Here is a 19666-nt window from a genome sequence, read left to right on the forward strand (position 1 = left end):
TTGCTACAAAATTTGGGCAGAAAGTGAGAATCAAAGTCTTGCCTTTAAAATTATTGCTTACTAAGTAACAGATTCTATTTCATGGTGGAGATATTTGAACTTCATTGTCCAAAATAGTAATATGTAAAGGGATTAATTAAAACAAGAAGCAATACATATAGCACTATTCAAGTGTAATATTTATTGGTTTAAATAGGCAGGTTTGCCCATACAGAAATTTAAATTTTACAAAATTGCCTCTTTTCATGAGTATATCAACTACCTCAGAGGTATGTATGTGCTCAGAAAGCCATCGAAACTAGGATTTGCAATCTTAATCATTCAGGAGAACTTGGCCAATTCCTTTAGGAAAAATTTCCTCTAACATTTCAGATATTTCATAAGTGTTACAGAGATTATTTTTTTAACTTGCACTGAAAAGTTAAAGATCACTTATTTTAATAAGTGGATAAAAGTTATCAAATTTTGAGGAGATTATCAAATCTGCACATTGCCCCATTGACATAGGAACAGGGACTTGACAAAAGTAGGATCATGGGTTCCATGTCTGCATCACTATTTAGGGAATATTCTTCTTAGACATGTTAAATTCCTAACTGTACAAAGTCATAGCCTAGGGAAAAAAAAATACTTCACTTTAATATCACCCTAAAATTTGCCAAAGATTTTTTTTCTTGTTATTTCATATTTTTCCAATAAGTATTCTGACCTTTCTCCAGATGAAAAAAAAAGAAAGCATCAAGCTGGAGACTTCCTTCAGCTAATATTAAAAATAAAACCATCAGACATACCACCTGATTCTGGCTTGCAAAAGTTTATATTTCTGAATCTTAGGTAAATGTGGGTTTACAGAGCAAAGAGCTAAATAAACAACTCACATCCTTTTCCGCAGTGAAATGAAAAGCATCAGAATTGAGCAACATGGGTGCCATTTCTTTCTCTGGCTGCTTGTTTTATCAGAGAGTACTTAGAATGCAAATCTATTGTAGCTTTTTCATACCATCAAATAGTTTGATTGTGCTAATTTTAATGAAAATGCTACTTGGTCTACAGGAGATGAGGTTTGGTGGAGAAATCATCTTCAGGATGCATTTATGGCAATTTAGTGAACTTTTCAGCTCAGCTAAGAAATACTGGTACTTATTTTAGTAGGCAATTTTGTATTAGAGTGAGAAGTAGCATATCGTGATTACTGGTTAAGGTCATCACCTCTCAACCCAAGAACCCTGGTTTCAAAAATGAGCACTACTACCTGCTTGCTGAATAAGTTTTAAGTAAGTTATTCAATTTTTTTAAGCCTTAGGTTTCTCATCTGTAAAATGAGAATTTGAATAGCATCGATCTTATGGAATATTATGAAGTTAAAATGAATTAAATGGGGATATTAATATCTTTTACCCCATGGGGTTCTTATGTTAATTAGATGAGCTATGTCTAAAAAACAAAACAAACAAACAGAAAAACAACTTAGACCATTTCCTATATAAGTAACAGTCTAACAACTTTATATTAACATTTGGATTAGAAATTCTTTGGGCTAGAGTGAAACAAACACCAGTTAAAACTCTAAAGATGATATTTGGTGTCTGACCACTCTATATGATCAACTCTGCTAGAGTTTAGATATGGTACAATATTTACTTTTTACTTCAAAATTTAGATATTTCTCATGGCAAAAATTAAACTTCTACATATGCATGAATTTTATATACAGATAAATATTCAGAATCATATGGAACTGAGAATAAAACAGTACGTGTGAAATCTAAAAGAAAGCTAAGGACAATGATGAGATTGTATAAAGAATTTTATTTGAGGATTTTTAAAGTTGAACTGCTGGGGTGTTTTTTTTTTTAGGAAATAGCAAAAATCAGATGGGAATAAAATTGAGTGTTTTAAAGAGAACAGTAATGGTTGCTACATTCTCTCCTCTGCTGCATAGTCAAAATAAGCATGATTTAATCATTTTAAATTAATTTTTATTTTATTTTTTGAAGACACAATTAGCATCTATTTTAGTTTTAAGCTTTTATTTTGTTTTGTTTCATAATCTTTCATTTTAAGAACCTATTTGTTCCAATTTAGCTGAAAAATTGTTCAGTATTTATCTTCAGACAATTTTACCTTACTATTATCATACATTAATTCTTTTCACATACTGATAAGTAAAATATCTGATAACATTATTTGTTAAACCATAAGTGTGCGAATAAACGGTAGGATGGGTTACTGAATTATATTTTGATTTTTTAAATGCTACATTTAACTTATCTGTAAAAAGATTTGAGATGTGTAGCATTCCATAATGATTAAGCAGGTTTAAACTACAAAGTATTTGTCTTTCACCAAATTAAACGTTATTTTACAATACTACATTCTAAATAAACAGTAGGATCTGCATTTTCTTTAAACTTCAGTGCATTAGAATTTTGAGATGCATTTCAAAGCAAATATTCTGTACAGCATAATACAGCAGGGGAACATATTTGATTGTGTATTCTAGACACTTATGAATGTATCATCCCTGTTTTCCTTTTCACTTTATTACTTATGAATTATGTATTTCCCTAGGGTTTTTCAATTTACAATATCCTAAGAGGAAATAGAAAATATGTATACCTGAAATAATATTTTTATATGCAGAGTTGTTATTTTTGATATGGTCCAGGTTCAGAGGGTTATGTATAACTGCTATCAACATCATAGCTTTACCAATTTCTATTTCTAATTGATGAAAATGATAATAAACTGATTTCACTTGGCTAATGCCTCCTTAGATATAGTTCACAATTTTATGAGATTATTAGCTTAGAGGAATTAACACTCTTTTCCTTTAACTCCTTCCTGAATAATATTTATAGAAATGATTTTAAATGCATTACAAACACAAAAAATGTCTAGCATGTTTCCCATTACCCCCGAGCAATTAGAATCCACATTATTTCTTCTTTTTTGCCATTTTAGCTTTTACTATTAGAATGTGATGAGAAAGCTGATTAATAACTATCTGTGGCACATCAGAAACAAATAACAATAATTTACATTACACTTCACTATATGCAGTACTTTTGTAAGCCTGGTTTTTCTTCCATTATCACGATTCTCTGACACAGTTATTATTAGAACACCTTTATAAATAAAGTTCTGAGATAAAAAGGAACAGATCCAAGATTACCCAACTAATGAGTGGTAGACCTGAGACGCTGAATGAAACAGTAGTTGGAATATTGATGTCCAGCAAATGACATTACTATTAGTTCTCCCACTTAACAGCAAAATTTCTGTAAAGTGTATCACATACCAGAAAGAGTTTGAATGTAAAATAAGAAGTAAAGAAAGAAAAAAAATCTGGCCTCTTTAATAGTTTTGTGTTTTCAATCTAAAGAATGTATTTACTTTTAATTGACATATGTCAATTTTAACCAATATTTTTAAATGTTTTTTGCTACTGGTACAGGTATATGGTTCTTTCATGCAATTACATATTTATTAGAACTATTTTTTCATGCTTTTTTATTCCCACTTGTTCTAACATATAGAATGTTTGGCATCTATCCTGATGGTCACATGACCTCAAGGAATTATTTTATTATTTCTATTACTCATTTATATTATTCCTTTAAAATTGTGCTATCAGACAACATTATTTTCCTAACCAATAATTCACCAAACCTTTCTGATGAGATGAGAAAAAAGTAGATGAAAAATATACTTACTTAATTTTAAAATTATTAAACAAATAATACTAAATAGGTAATGTTTTTATTTTAAAATAAATGACATCCTTTATGCTGTTCTGATGTACATATTGATTTAACAGATATGGGACTTAATGCCACAGAGCCATGTTTCTCAGACCTTAATGAGTAACAAACCTGTGAAACAGATTTCTGATCTCTAACTCCAGAATTTTAGATTCAGTTAGTCTGGATGATGCCTATGAATTTGCTTTGCTAATATGTTCACAAATGATGCTAAGGCTGCTGGTCTGAGGATCAAACTTTGTGATCATCCACTCTGATATAGTGTTAGCAAATGAGATGAAAGTCCAGTGTTAAAACCTAGTCTTAGAATATGCCTGAAAGTAAATTTGGTAATTTCTTTGTAGTCTCCTTTTTATCTACAAGAGATTTAACAAAGTGACAGGATTGTTTATATTTATACAAAAGAGAATCTAAACTGAATTGATATAAACTTACATCTGAGGATTAATAATTTTCTTCTTACTAGAATATTATTAGGTACATTTACATTTAAATTGCACATAATTTCTACAAAAATAATTTATCTATTTTCAATAGAATGATGTAGGGAAATTGTTCACTTTTATATCAATACTTATAGAATTTCAAATTCATTCATGAATTAAAACAAATATAAATATTTCTGGTAACAGTCCAAAATACTATTGATACACAGGACTAACTTATACTAACACTATTCTTACCTTCCTCTGATATTAAGGACTTCAGTTTGAGGAGTAGATTTGAGAAACTAAGGAATGGAAAGCGCTCATCTACACAATCTCACAGTAGCCCCTTGAGACAGGAATTATAATCCTTGGTTTATAGATGAGAGAACTGAAGTTCTCTTTGGTTAGCTAATTTAAATTGCTGATAAGAGAAGCAGGCTTCTACCCCAATCTATTGTATTCTGAACCCATACTTTTTAAATTACATCATGCTTCTTGGATTAGATCCATGGCTTTTAATATATTAAATTCACAAAAATGATGGACTGAGACTCAATGTGCTCTTTCACACTGAAGACTCAAAAGTGCCTAGTAAGAGGGGGAAAAAATTACTTGTGGTAGCCTTGCGGAACATACTATAGTAAAGACTAATCATATAGCTTGGTAAAAATTAAAACAATTTGATTACTAAGTGCCATGTTAAAATCATTATTAAAATTATAATTCAAATAGTTCAATTCAGTCTATATAATTCAAACTCATAGAGAAAACTCATATTTTGTCTTTGTTTCTTGATGCGGTACTTGTAGGCGGTAGTGACTCATGTGTGGTGGTATTATCTGGGCCCTGGTTTCATCAGTCACAATCTTACAAACCATCTGTCAGTTACATTTTTTCTGACAGAATCTGTTGCCTGCATAGCAACTTGTTGTAATTTCAGAATAAGGATCTTATTTTGTGTTGCCTTCAATTTGGAGTACACTAGTTTTTATATTTAGAAGTCTGTTTAAAAGTCATCATTATGAATATTTTCATGAGTAGGGACCAAGACTAAGAGTTAGTTGCTAAAATCATGCCATAATTTTCATTAAAATATAATTTAGCCTAAATGGATAAATGCCTTATCCTTAGAATATAAAAAGGATTAAATAATTAAAATACAGGTCCAATAATATGAGAAAAGTAAATTATCTTATCTTTACATTTACAAATCATTTAGTTAAGAGATTGAATTCAGAAATTACAGCTAAAAATAGTATCTTGGGAGTTTATTTAGGAAAAATGATTAACAATAGTCAATTGATGGTCAAAAGTTTATTGAGGTTTTCTTCTTTAAATTTTACTGGAAATATTGTAACCTTTGAATGTGAGTTTAACAGAGAAATATTCGATTAAATGAATGTATAACTTGGAAACCTCTTCTTCTAAAATTAGTGTAATGAAAAATGCATCTTTTCTTTCAACTGAAAAACCATATAAATCATGCCCTATTTCTAACTTCATATTTATTTAATCAAACTTATCAATATTATGTTTTATTATTATGGTTAACTATCAAACTGTAGAGTTTTAAACACATAAAATTATTTAGAATCCTGAAAAATAAACAGTGGTCATTATTTTTTTTTCCAGTGGTCATTATTAATTTTAAACCCTATCATATAATCGAAACCAACTTGCCCAGTGGATAGTAATATGATTCTCTAATTTGTAACTACTCTATGTATGTTTATTATTTAGGGACCTCCTGGCTTACCTGGTCTTAAAGGTGACCCTGGCTCCAAGGGTGAGAAGGTGAGAATAAAAGAATGTGTTATTACAATGTTGATTTCTTAATAGCAGAGACAATAATGTTGCAGACTAATATCACTCAAAAGGAAATTTCAAGGAATACCTTTATCATTCTAACCAAGGAAAAAGTTATCAGTCCTTAGCTTCCAAGATGAATTTAGAAAAGAGAAAATATACAAAGTAATAGTGAAAAATGTACCAGAATTCAGTGTTATATTTCTCAATGTTCCTATGTAGGAACCATATGGAGAAAGCATATGGTTATACTAAAATAACTATTCAGAAAATAAACAGATAGAATAACAAAATGGTCATTTTTTATGTTTTTAAACATGAAAATAAAAAATTTAAACTAGACTATCTTTCAGATGATTTGAAATATATGTATGCTCTGTTGCACCAAATAATTAAAGAAAATAAAACATTTTTAGAATGGCATTAATATTTTTAAAACTACTTTTAAATCTTTAAATGTTTCTTAGATGCTGCAAAATTTGTGGATAGAAATAATTTCATATAAAATAAGATGCTTTTTAAAATAATGAATTTTCAGTTGTTTGTTTCACCAATATTATATGTAGTCATTATTAATCTTTTAGTTGAAGCAATTCCCTTTAAGTAAATGTAACACTGAAGGGGATATTTTTAGAAAATTTTTTTTCAATAATATTCCCAACCCTTAATAAAGATCTCACTTAATGTAATCAGTAAATGATCCTGTTAGGTGAGGGGAAAGAGGTTTTTAATCCTATATTTCATTCAGAAAGGGTTAAAGTTTTTATCTAATTTTTTACTCTTATGTTTCATAAATTTAATGTGCAATTATTTTATGACTATAATTTAATATATGTTTGTAATTTATATATTGTTAAAATTTCTTTGCCTTTCAAAGGGACATCCTGGTTTAATTGGCCTGATTGGTCCTCCAGGAGAACAAGGTGAAAAGGGTGACAGAGGACTCCCTGGAACTCAAGGCTCTCCAGGAGTAAAAGGGGATGGAGTGAGTAAAGATATAAATTATTTTCCTACTCCTTTCCAATCATACACTCACACACCTGCAGACATTCCTTTAAACATGACCTAGGAAGTAATTTAGAGCATCTTAATCTCCTTAAGTCAATGGTGTTTTCAAAAAGAAATTTATTTAACCTTAGAGTAAATAAATAAAAATATGACTTAAGTTAGAAACCATAAAAATTATAGTTCAATATTTAATTACACAAACATTTATTGAATCCCCAACACATACAAATCATTATTCTGAAGGCTGCAGGAATGTAAAGACATATGCATAGAGAGGGAGACATTGCAGCAAAATGGACAAAAATACAGCTCATCTTGCAAAAGTTATTTCTTAGATTCACGATGGAAAATTTTAGGCCATTCTTATGTATTTTTGCATTGTCTAAATTTTGCAATGTGTGTTGTTATGCAACATATGAAAATGGAATCGCTGAGAAAAACTCTTTAATTTGGATGATTCTCTCTGTAGGGTATTCCAGGCCCTGCTGGTCCCATAGGTCCACCTGGTCCTCCAGGCTTACCAGTAAGTACAAAACAAAAGAATTTTATAAAGTAAACTTATAAATACACCAAAGAGACGCACATTCTCCAGACTTTTATGTGTACTTTTGCCTTTGCATTTTCCAGGGTCCTCAAGGTTCAAAGGGTACCAAAGGCTCTACTGTAAGTACCTTTCTCTTTGGCATCTGAATTTTTCAGTGACACCTACTCAAATGCTTTGTTCTCTATTTATGTTGTTCCTTATTCTTTCTAACAGGGACCTGCTGGCCAGAAGGGTGACAGTGGTCTTCCAGGGCCTCCTGGGCCTCCGGTAAGTGCATGGTAAAAAGCGTGATATTCTGACAGTTAGCATCCTGAGACTGCCAGTGATTTCTCTGAATTTATAAGAAGGATTAAAAAGCATATTCTGTCAAAGTGCTGATTTTCTAGGAAATAGCAACTACCTTAATTAAGTGCTCAGGTCTACATGCCAACACTTGTCTTTTAATTGGCTTCACTCTTTGAATGTAAAGATACCTTAACTATTGTAATAATCTTGCCTTTATTAGTTTTTCAAGAAAATCATATATTTTTCATGTCACATTTTCATGAAAGCAACTGGTTGTATGCCACAAAGATACATTAATACCTGACTAGGAATAAAAACAAAAGTTCAGATGCTTGACATTTTTTTCCTACTGCATATAATGATAATAATAAAAGCAATGATAATAGTTACCACTTTTTTAGCACTGACATTTTCCAGGCTTCACACAAGCCTGTTAGATCCATGTGAAAAAATTTGAGGCTTCCTTCTTGAACTTGTTTCCAAGTTATATGTGTATTAGTTTGCTAGGATGGCAATAACAAAGTATTACAAACTACATGGCTCAAATAATAGAAATGTATTATATAATAGTTCTAGAAGCCAGAAGTCTTAGATCAAAGTGTCAGCTGCATTGGTTTCTTCTGAGGGGTGTGGGGTAAACATCTGTTTGAGACTTCTCTCCTTGGCTTGTAGATGGCTCTCTTCTCCTTGTGTCTCCTCACATGGTCTTCTGTCTATGTGTGTCTCTGTGCCCAGATTTTTTTATTTTAGAAGGATACGTGTCGTATTGGAAAAGGACCCACCCTTAGGCCCTCATTTCACTTTATTAATTATATCTACAGCCACCTCATTTCTAAATAAGGTCTTCCTCTGAGTTACTGCAGCTTAGGACTTCCACGTATGAATTTTTGTGGGACACAGTTCAATCCATAACAGTACAGATTAACTATTTGGTGTAGTTCTACTCTTACACATATATAAATTCAAGTCTGATTGCACTTCTTTTAATTTTGTTTATTTATAAAGTTATAGATGTTTGGAACCAGCTAATGTGTATTTTTAAACATGATATGAATTATTTTCAAGCACAATAGACAACTCATTATATAGCACAAGAACTTTAAATTATTGTTTTAAGCTTCAGAGATTAAAATCTAGTTGCAGAGATAGGACATGTAAATAAGGACTAATTAATATATAAGAAAGTAATGGATATAACATATGTACACACAAATCTGTGCTATGTTACATGTATATAAAAAGGTCCAGAAATCATCTGAATTTTGTGCCTACTTCAATATCTCCACTAGATTCTTTTTAAAAGAATTCACAAAGTTTATATATAAAGAGATATATGTACATAATACGTGTATTTTAACCATTAGAGAAAACATCGAAAATAGGGAAAACAGTGAAAAGTTAAACAAACTATAAGTTCTTATAACAATAACAACAGTAATAACTAATATCTACAGAATATTTTACCTTAGGAAACAGTTACATGCACATCCATCTCTTTTTACAGGGTCCACCGGGTGAAGTCATACAGCCTTTACCAATCTTGTCACCCAAAAAAACAAGAAGACATACAGAAAACATCCAATCAGATGCAGGTGATAATATTCTGGATTACACTGATGGAATGGAGGAAATATTTGGTTCCCTCAATTCCTTGAAACAAGACATTGAGCATATGAAGTTTCCAATGGGTACACAGACCAACCCAGCCCGAACTTGCAAAGATCTGCAACTCAGCCATCCTGACTTCCCAGATGGTATGTTAATAATGCATGATCAAGCAAATGCACTGAGCCTCTAAGTTACCAAGGTGCATTGTCAGCTCATTAATTCTAGTTAAATGTTTAATATAGTCTCTAAATAAAACGAGAGTGAACAATTATTAATTCCAATTTTGTAGACAGAAAAAGTCATTTACACTGTTAAAACAACGTCTGCTCTGGAAAATCTTTGTCTTGTTAAGCAAGGTTTCATTAAATTATGACAAGTTCATTTTGGATGATTATAGATAAAACAAATGTAATTTTCCTTGTAATAACCATCACAGAATGGGTTTGATGTGTGTACACATATGTGCATGCTACTATATTTATATCCTATATCCTAACTTACTTTGCATTAATGATTAAATAGCATAACTGAATCATATGTGACCTATCAGTTTAGCAATGATTTGAACAGAATATTTAAGAATTAGGATAGTTTGAGGCAAAAATTTATTTCACTGATCCATGAATACCAGAACAACTGTGAACAATTTATTTGTAATAATAATCAGGATAATTTTCTATACCTATTATTTGACAAAACTTTTACATACCTATTCTGAGAAGGAAAGAGTTCCAAGTACCCTAAGTTAAGTGACTAACTCACACAATACTAAACTAACAAGGGGCAGATCTATATCTGATTTTAAATCTCCCACTTTATGTGGAAATACTTTGCCACTCTGTTTACTTGTGGGACTACATTATTTCCCACTATCAATCATATAATGAATGTTGTAACTGAGATCTAAATAACTCAGTATAGATAGAAAAGTTTCACGCAATTCAGGAAGAGACATTTTTTATGACAAAGAATGTCTTAAAATCTCCTATCTTGGGCTTCCCTGGTGGCGCAGTGGTTGAGAGTCCGCCTGCCGGTGCAGGGGACAAAGGTTCTTGCCCCGTCCGGGAAGATCCCACATTCCGCGGAGCAGCTAGGCCCGTGAGCCATGGCCGCTGAGCCTGCGCGTCCGGCTGTGCTCCGCAACAGGAGAGGCCACAACAGTGAGAGGCCCACGTACCGGGGAAAAAAAAAAAAAAAAGAAAGAAAAAATCTCCTATCTTAAGCACAGCCCGTTAAAAGGAAAACACAGTTAATTATTAAGGGTGCTTTACAAACTGCTATCAAATGTATTCAAATTTATCATATATTTATTTGAAAAAGATACATTTAGTTTCACATTAATTCAGTGAGTTATAAGGAGAATGACCCAAACTTCTGATCTAGCTAATATAGTCATACATATGTGACTGAAAATCAAATGTAAAAGATGACAGCCTGTACTGACAATATAAAACAACGTGTGATTAATTAGAACCTGAGCAGTCAAGAAAAAAATTTTGTAAATTTTGGGGATGGAAAGCTCACTATGGACTACAGTTCCCTGTGTTTTCCATATATTAACTAGCTTTATTAATTCTTTAATTAATTAAATTTTAATTAATTACAATTAAATGTTTATTTATTAACTTATTGGTGCCAGGCACTGTTATTCATGCAGAGATTCACAGATAAAGAATAATGCCCTTGGGCTACTATTGTATAATGATGGAGACAGGTAAACCATAAAATTTATAATAGCAAATTATGACAGATACAGATTTCCTCTGCTCTCCAAAATTAGAGGGTTCCTATGAAATCTTTTGCAAGCTGAAATGGCATGAAGCCATAAAGGTATCTTAGTAATTAAGTATATGTTATTTGAAAGAATATTTAGTAACAATGTTGACTGAATAAGACAAGATAAAAATAATGCTTACCATATAATTCAAAATTATATATTCTTTAAAACCCTAAGAAATATCAAAGATTAAGCATGGCTATTTCAGTTGGTAAAATCTTTGATGATTTTTATTTTCTTTTATAATTTTTTCCTGTGAATTTCAATTTGTTCCAGATGTGAACTTATAAGTGGCGCGATCAGAAAAAGTGTAAATTTTTTGTTAAAGAATTTATTTCAAAAAGCAAACTGGCATTAGATTTTCAGGAGTTCCAGTACTAAGCTAAGCAGTTGGAGCTTTTAAGTTGTTCAAAGTTCACAATCAGTGGATTGACATAATTCAAATTAATATTTGAAATGAAGTGTCAGCATGAAAAATGGTAAGAGGAAAGCAAAGTAATCATCACATGTATATCAAGTCTGTATCCCAATAATTCTTGTTTAATAAAAGCTCCATTGTCTATTACTTAAGGGATAACATTTTGTCAGCCCCACTACTTACCATCTTTACTCACCTAACACCAAATTAATCATCATGGTCATTCACGTGATAAAATTTGTTCTGTACCATTTAGATAATAGAATTAATAGCAAACTGCATTTAAATATATAAAATAGACTTTCTTCTTAGGAGCCCATTCAAAGGGGGAGTACACTTACTGCATGAAGTTTTTCCTGTAAAGTAATGCAAAATTATGATACTTGAGGCTAAGTGGATACTCTCACCTCCATCATTACAGATAAATAAATCAAGGAAAAATATATTGATTATTATACTCAGATTACTTAAGTAGTAAATAATACATATGGTATTTAGAGTCAGGTATATCTCATCCTAATGTGCTTGCAATTTATTACACATGGATAAGAGAATGTTAATATTTGAGGAGGTGGCATTTAAGCTGAAACCTAAAAGTAATAGGCATGCTAAGATTAAAAAAAAGAATGTTCCAGGCAGAGCGTATGGGAGCATTTGGCAAAGACAAAGCGTTGCTCTTTAAGTATTCAAACATGTACCTCAATATGACCAAAAACATAAAAGTGATTCATGTGGAAAAAGATGAATGAAAAGATGAATGAATATTCATTTTTCCTTATTTCTCTAATAAAATTTGGTATATAATATATTCAGTTTTGGGTATAAATGTATTTGTATGACGTATTTTTTCCTACTTCCAGGTGAATATTGGATTGATCCTAACCAAGGCTGCTCAGGAGATTCCTTCAAAGTTTACTGTAATTTCACATCTGGTGGTGAGACTTGCATTTATCCAGACAGAAAGTCAGAGGGCGTAAGTACCAATCTGTTTTGGTGGTGACTGTTGACAGTTCCTGCCATGTTTTTGCAATATTGAACTAAGCAGGAAAATTATACTGTCATATTTTCATTTATCTGCTTTTCTTACAGGGTAATTAGAGCATTTCATTTGCATAAATATGAATAAGACAGAAAAGTGACAGAGTTGACAAATACTTCTTTTCTTATTTTTTACCCAGATGTATTCTTTATGCACCTGTTTGCTCTCTAAAATTCTATGGCTTTCCATGACACAGCACAGCTGATTCTCAGATTTTAGTGCATGCGTAGTATTCTTTCCAATTACCACGTGGTAGAACTCACAGCTGTATATTATGCTCAAAATACACAATTTTATAAAGAACGATTCTTTCACATAAAATAAGAGTATTCTCTGCACTTCTGTACATTTTAAATGTTTAGTCTCTTCAAACACATTCCTTGATTTTCACCTAGCAATATTAATACATGTGAGCTCTATCTTTAAAGTTACAGGCAAATTATTAATATAAGGAAAGATTTTTCACTAGCATAATTACATTCTCCAAACATTTTATAGGTGGGAAATTTTGACGTTATTTGTATTGTTTTAGTAAATCACATTCTTCTTAGGAAGTGGCGTAGGCATGCAGAGGCACGGAAACTCCCATTTTCTCCAGCAGGGAATAATGGGCTTGCTTCCTGTCAATGACTTTTCCATAGCATCCCGCCCTGAGTTACTAGCTGGATGCTTCAGGATGCCTCCCTTGGCTGTGAAATACTCAAGGTATCTGCCTTGATGGCAGATGCTAACTGGCATTGTGAGGGTTTCCTTTGCAAGGGGTTACCTAAGAGTTCCCCCCATGTCCCCTACAGCCAACCCTTAGTATGCCTTTACCAAGTTATTTCCCACCCCCTTCTTTTTGAGCAATTAAAGAAAACAGGAAAAAAAATGACTCAGTCTTCACTAAATTGGAATTCACAACATCTATCTCAAGTTTTGCTTTTTACTTTATTTTGTATAATCCAGGATAGACCATTTTAAAAACTCTTTAGCATCCTAGTCTTACTGAAAATTACTGATATATACATAAACAATACTGTTCATAATTTTAACCTACTTTCTAATTTTCCTGTTCCTTTGCAACAGGTAAGAATTTCATCATGGCCAAAGGAGAAACCAAGAAGCTGGTTTAGTGAATTTAAGAGAGGAAAACTGGTATGTTATTACCTCAGCATGAAGTGGTTTATTTTGAAGCTCTTACATAATACAAGTTCAAATTATATAATCTCTAGACCCTTACTGTGAACGTCTAAATTATAAAAAGCAGGATTCCATGTATTCCCTAGTTTGCTCTATCTAAATCTTAGACCACTTTGTGGTTTTTTGGACGTTTTTTTGTTTTTTTTTTATTTTTATTGGAGTATAGCTGCTTTACAATGTTGTGTCAGTTTCTACTGTACAGCAAAGTGAATCAGCTATACGTATACATATATCCCCTCTTTTTGGGGATTTCCTTCCCATTTGGGTCACCACAGAGCATTGAGTTGAGTTCCCTGTGCTATACAGTAGGTTCTCATAGTTAACTATTGTATACATAGTATCAGTAGTGTATATATGTCAATTCCAGTCTCCCAATTCCTCCCACCTCCCTCTTAGACCACTTTGGTATTTTAGAGAGAAGTCTAAAATTTTTGTCTCAAAATAAATGGAAATATATTAAATTTACTAAAATATTAAGATCAAATAAAGTATGCATTTCCCTAAGTACCTGAGATAGATATCATAAAAATGGATTATGTTAGAAATATCAGATATAGAAAATATAATGTCTATTTAGTATCTCTGACCCTATTTCACTTCCGTTATACTTGAAAACTAATTTATTCTTTGTTTGCAATTTCAGTAAGAACTTTTGGAATGTGAAACTTTTTTCCGATAGTTACATCTGGAAATAAAGTTAGCTGACTGACCTGACCTTTTACATATTGTAGCACAAGTTTACTTAAATATTTCCATACAATTACCAGTTCGTGATCAATCATTTTATAGAGATTTTAAAATTGGATGCCAAAACTAAATTTGCATTTAAAAGCTGTTTAAAAATATATATGTGTTTAAAATGTTAATTATAATGTATTTAAATGAATGTTTTTCAGTTATTCAGATAATTATTCAATAGCTTAACATTCTTTAAAAAAGGTATTCTTTTCCATTGATGACTATTTACACAGTTATTATCCTATAAGAACCTACTCATATTAGTGAAGTTCTCCACTTGACGTAACTGTCTAGTTCAGTCTTCCAGTCACATATTAAATATCCATGTTACATTTGTATCTTTGTATGAGATAAAGATACATGCACAGATAGAACTCTGTGTGTGGTTTTATTTGTTGCTGTTTTGTTTTGTTTTCCTTAGAGTGGATTTCCCAGTTGTTGTTTTTTGTTTTTCTTTTTTCTCCAACCTCTCAAGGATCCTCATCATCTGAACTGTTAATCAGTAAGAATTAAGTAGAATCAACAAAAAGGAGGAAAGTCACAGATAACTGCCTTTATATTGAGTGAATCTATAATCTGGGCGAATTTCTTAATTTTTTTTTAAATATAAGTTTATGTTTCAGCTGATCCCAGATAGTTTATTTATATACAATAAAACAAATTATGAGCTTGACAAATGAGTTCTTAATAATTTGCAGTTAAGACTGTTTTCCTGCTCTAAATACAAAATAAGTATTTCCTGAACAACAAATATTCACTTGCATGTCTTGGGCAATATGCTTGGTGCTGGTGATACAATGATGAATATAAGTACATCATCCGAGAACAGACAAACAAGCAGGCCTGTGCTGAAAATTAGAAGACCAAAAACCTCTTTGAAGACTGTGCCGCCAAAATGAAAAATTCAAGAACATGTTGAAAAATTTGTCAAGTAGATACGTTAGGAAAATAGGTGAAATCAAACAACATAAAAATAGTTAACCTTTGCATTGCACTGAGATTCCTCAGTTTTCATTTTTACTATATTACCACTCTATTATTTAAAAAGTTACACAAATAGGGCTTCCCTGGTGGCACAGTTGTTGAGAGTCCGCCTGCCGATGCAGGGGACACGGGTTCGTGCTCCGGTCTGGGAAGATCCCACATGCCGCGGAGCGGCTGGGTCCGTGAGCCATGGCCGCTGGGCCTGCGCGTCTGGCGCCTGTGCTCCGCAATGGGAGAGGCCACAACAGTGAGAGGCCCGTGTACCGCAAAAACAAACAAACAACAACAACAAAAAAAACAGACCAAAAAAAAGTTACACAAATATAATGGTACATTTCTTGGAAACAAAGGCATTTTTTGTAATACTTACTGACTGATTAGGAAACTGAAGTATATATAGAAGTAAAGTGATTTTTTTCCAAAATAAGTATTGCTGACAGTACCTAAGGTGGGAGTACATCCTGATTTCATAAAGTCCTATATCTGGGTCTTCTGCCTCTCAATGCATACTTTCTTTCATTAAGTGAAAATGGGTCTATTGATGCATCCACATGCTTCTGGGATCACAGTTCACTGTTGACAGTGATTTTATTCTTTTACAACAGAAAAGAGTAAAAGAGTCTTTATGTGTCTCTTTATTCTCTTATTCCCAGCTTTCATATTTAGATGTGGAAGGCAATTCCATTAATATGGTGCAAATGACATTCCTGAAACTGCTGACTGCTTCTGCTCGGCAAAATTTCACCTACAGCTGTCATCAGTCAGCAGCCTGGTACGATGTGTCATCAGGAAGCTATGACAAAGCACTTCGGTTCCTGGGATCGAATGATGAGGAGATGTCCTATGACAACAACCCTTACATCAAAGCCTTATATGATGGCTGTGCGGTGAGTATAATCTCTGCTTGCCTTCTTTCACAGAGGTGAGAAGCAGTGTGTAACCATTCCACTTTGGCCCTAAGTCAGATTTCTGTCATGAAGTGGATGTCAATTGTTATTAAGATTTGATGCTTAACACTGACATATTAAAGTACAGTATAGTAGAGACCACTAATATTCACACACAAACACACACAGAGACACAGAATCTCAGAAACATACATATAGACACATTTTAAAAGTCATAACAGAAGGTAGTCTCGGATCGTATGTTATTTTTATGGAATTATTCCTGATATTTGAATACTATTACAGCTAGATACTCCTGAAATGAAAAAAAAGAAAAAATCAAGAGCCTTATTTCATTTGCCTCCTTAATTCATGACTCTAACATGACAGATAAAGGAATCATCATTATACTGTTTATACCATAGATAATTCTTACCTCTGTATTTTGCTTATAGGGGCATGCTTATTGGTACTATGTTACAACAATTTAGTCAGTTATTAGCATTTTGCTATTTTTATCCTCTGGAACTGTCTTTCTCACACATATGGTAATTTCATAAGAGCAAATGACCAATAGAGCATCCTAAAAAGCTTATTGTCCTAGCTGATGAGTGAAGAGAAGTCACAATTACAAATAAACAAAGTGAGTAGGTTACACATAGATCAAAGAAGAGACCATAATGCATGTAAAAGGAGAAAGCGTTTAGGATTTCCCAATATAATGTATTGATAATTATTCATAAAATTAATACATAGCAATAGAAATGCTTCAGCTTTAGACTTCTTGCATTATAATTCCTATACTGCGTTCAAATTTTTCTTAGCAAATTTGTCTGTGTGTATATATACATATATATTTATGTGTGTGTATATATACATATAGAATTATTATAATAATGGTAAGGATATATTATTTATGTAAGGGTATGACCCAGTACCAATATCAGTTTTCATGTTAAAATGTATTTTTCAGTTCAGTAAGATTCTCTCCAACTGTGCAGTATATTAGAGCATTATCTTGAGTAACTACGGCTAAGTATTAAATACGGTCAACTTTCAAAAGTTAAAACTACATATGACATCAGTGATAACAAGAAGAGTTAATTACTACAAAGATAATGGCAAATTTGTTTTCCACTCTCTTCTTTCTTACCTTCTTATGTCCACTCAGAAGCTTAAGAAAAAATAACATATCTTAAAAATATAAAATGATTGTATAACTTTTTATTTCTGCTTAACTTTACAGTCCAGAAAAGGCTATGAAAAGACTGTGATTGAAATCAATACACCAAAAATTGACCAAGTACCTATCGTTGATGTAATGATCAATGACTTTGGTGATCAGAATCAGAAGTTTGGATTTGAAGTTGGTCCTGTTTGTTTTCTTGGCTAAGATTAGGACAAAGAACATATGAAATCAACAGAAAATATACCTTGGTGCCACCAACCCATTTTATGCCACATGCAAGTTTTGAATAAGAATGGTGTAGAAAATAACTTGCTACGTACATATGTACCAATTAGGAAATATCGATGCCCTTGTGGGAGCAGAATCACATGAAAAAAGCTTTGAAAATCATAAAAATATAAGATAGTGTGGCTAAGATGGAAACAGGCCTTATTCTTGATTCCCAATTTTCATCTCTTCTTTTCCTATTTGGATTTCTTTGGTGCTGTAGAAAAAAAAAAAGAGAAAAAAATATATTCATAAAAGACATGGTGCTCATTCCCATCCATCAAGGATGTGCTAAAACAGTGTGTTTAATAAATTGTAATTATTTTATGTACAGTTCTATACTGTTATCTATGTGTCCATTTCCAAAACTTGCATGTGTCTCTGAATTCCATCTGACTCTAATTTTATGACAACTGCAGAACTATGATGGCAATAAATACATGTATCATGAAAAAATAAAGTTGCAATTTCTGATGACTCTAATTCCCTTTCTTTGATGAATAATAAAATGCCTTTGTATATATTGATGTTGAAGAGTTCAATTATTTGATGTCGCCAACAAATTTCTCAGAGGGCAAAACCTGGAAGACTTTTGGAAGCACACTCCGATCAACTCTTCTCTACTGTTCGTAATTTTGCTGAATTTCAGCCAAAAACATCATACATTTTAATGCTTTATTCAATGCTATACCTCAACCTTTTTCTTTTCAGAGTCCAGGATTTCACAGGATACTTGTATATGTGGAAAATAAGCAAGTTTATATTTTTTGGACAGGAAAATATGTATGAGAAGCTGTTTTAACAAATTGATGCCTCCATCAAGCAATCAATCAGATGTACAGTTTTTTTTACTACCTTATCTTATTGTCTTCAGTGTGCTTCAACCAGTGAGGTTAATATTAAAAGATGGAAACTAAACAATTATTTATGAATTTGTTCAATGTTATATTTTTAATCAATTTCTTGAATTTGATTCTAAGTTGCATATTATAATAGTCTCCAAATATTATTTTACCTGCACCTACCCAACAACTATTATTTCTTTTCTTTCAAGATAATATCATGCATTATTTGACCTACCTAATTGCTAAATAACATATGGGTGGACTGTTACTAACAGTGCTTGTTTTAAAAGTCATACTTAGTAAAAACAATCAAAACATTTTTTTCCACTAAGGCATTTTCTTTCAGGTAGCTTGAAATAGCAGTGAAATTTTAAAATTACACACTGAACTTTGTATCTATTTTAAGTAATATATGTAAGACTTGAAAATAAATGTTTTATTATTTCTTATATGAAGTGTTAAGTTAATTGATAGCAGATTTCACTGGAACATTTTCAACTGATAATTTATCACAAAAGAACATACCTGTAATATTGAAATTAAAACGTGAACATTTGTCATTCAGAAGTTCTTTTATTTTTGAAATCAAGTTTGTAAATGTCCTTTCAAGAAGGGAGATATGAATCGTATAAATAAACTCAAGTCTTGTCTACCTGGATTGGTCATTCTCTTTCTTAAACATGTTTTAAATTATTCTCTATTGCAGAAAAGGCTTTCAGTTTTGTTTCTTGACCATCCAGGTTAGAATAGTTCTACACTTTTGAAAAAGAATATTATCCTTCAGAGATTAGCTGTTTAAATTCTCCACATTTCTAAAATAAAAACACCACATGGTAATACTCTATTAACAAAATAAAGATAGGGTATATTTAAAATTTCAAAGAAATATTTTTCATA

At 31.9% G+C, this 19666-nt stretch overlaps 1 protein-coding gene across 4 annotated transcripts in view; it reads left to right on the plus strand.

Annotated features, from left to right (window-relative positions):
* The window catches only part of COL11A1 (collagen type XI alpha 1 chain), a gene marked incomplete at its 5' end in the record, with an annotated part of 194942 nt that extends 176577 nt beyond the window's left edge, over positions 1-18365 (plus strand). For all 4 annotated transcript variants that reach the window (XM_082652321.1, XM_082652323.1, XM_082652320.1 and 1 more), the window contains 10 exons: positions 5933-5986; positions 6876-6983; positions 7476-7529; positions 7634-7669; positions 7764-7817; positions 9340-9589; positions 12499-12611; positions 13746-13814; positions 16235-16468; positions 17715-18365. In XM_082652321.1, the coding sequence (XP_082508447.1) occupies positions 5933-5986; positions 6876-6983; positions 7476-7529; positions 7634-7669; positions 7764-7817; positions 9340-9589; positions 12499-12611; positions 13746-13814; positions 16235-16468; positions 17715-17861 (1119 nt within the window). In that variant the 3' untranslated portion in view covers positions 17862-18365. The remainder of the gene's footprint in view (positions 1-5932; positions 5987-6875; positions 6984-7475; positions 7530-7633; positions 7670-7763; positions 7818-9339; positions 9590-12498; positions 12612-13745; positions 13815-16234; positions 16469-17714) is intronic.
* Between the last annotated feature and the right edge of the window lie 1301 nt (positions 18366-19666).

The sequence above is a fragment of the Grampus griseus genome, assembly GCF_964374135.1.
Source record: "Grampus griseus genome assembly, chromosome: 1".
Classification (NCBI taxonomy): domain Eukaryota; kingdom Metazoa; phylum Chordata; class Mammalia; order Artiodactyla; family Delphinidae; genus Grampus; species Grampus griseus.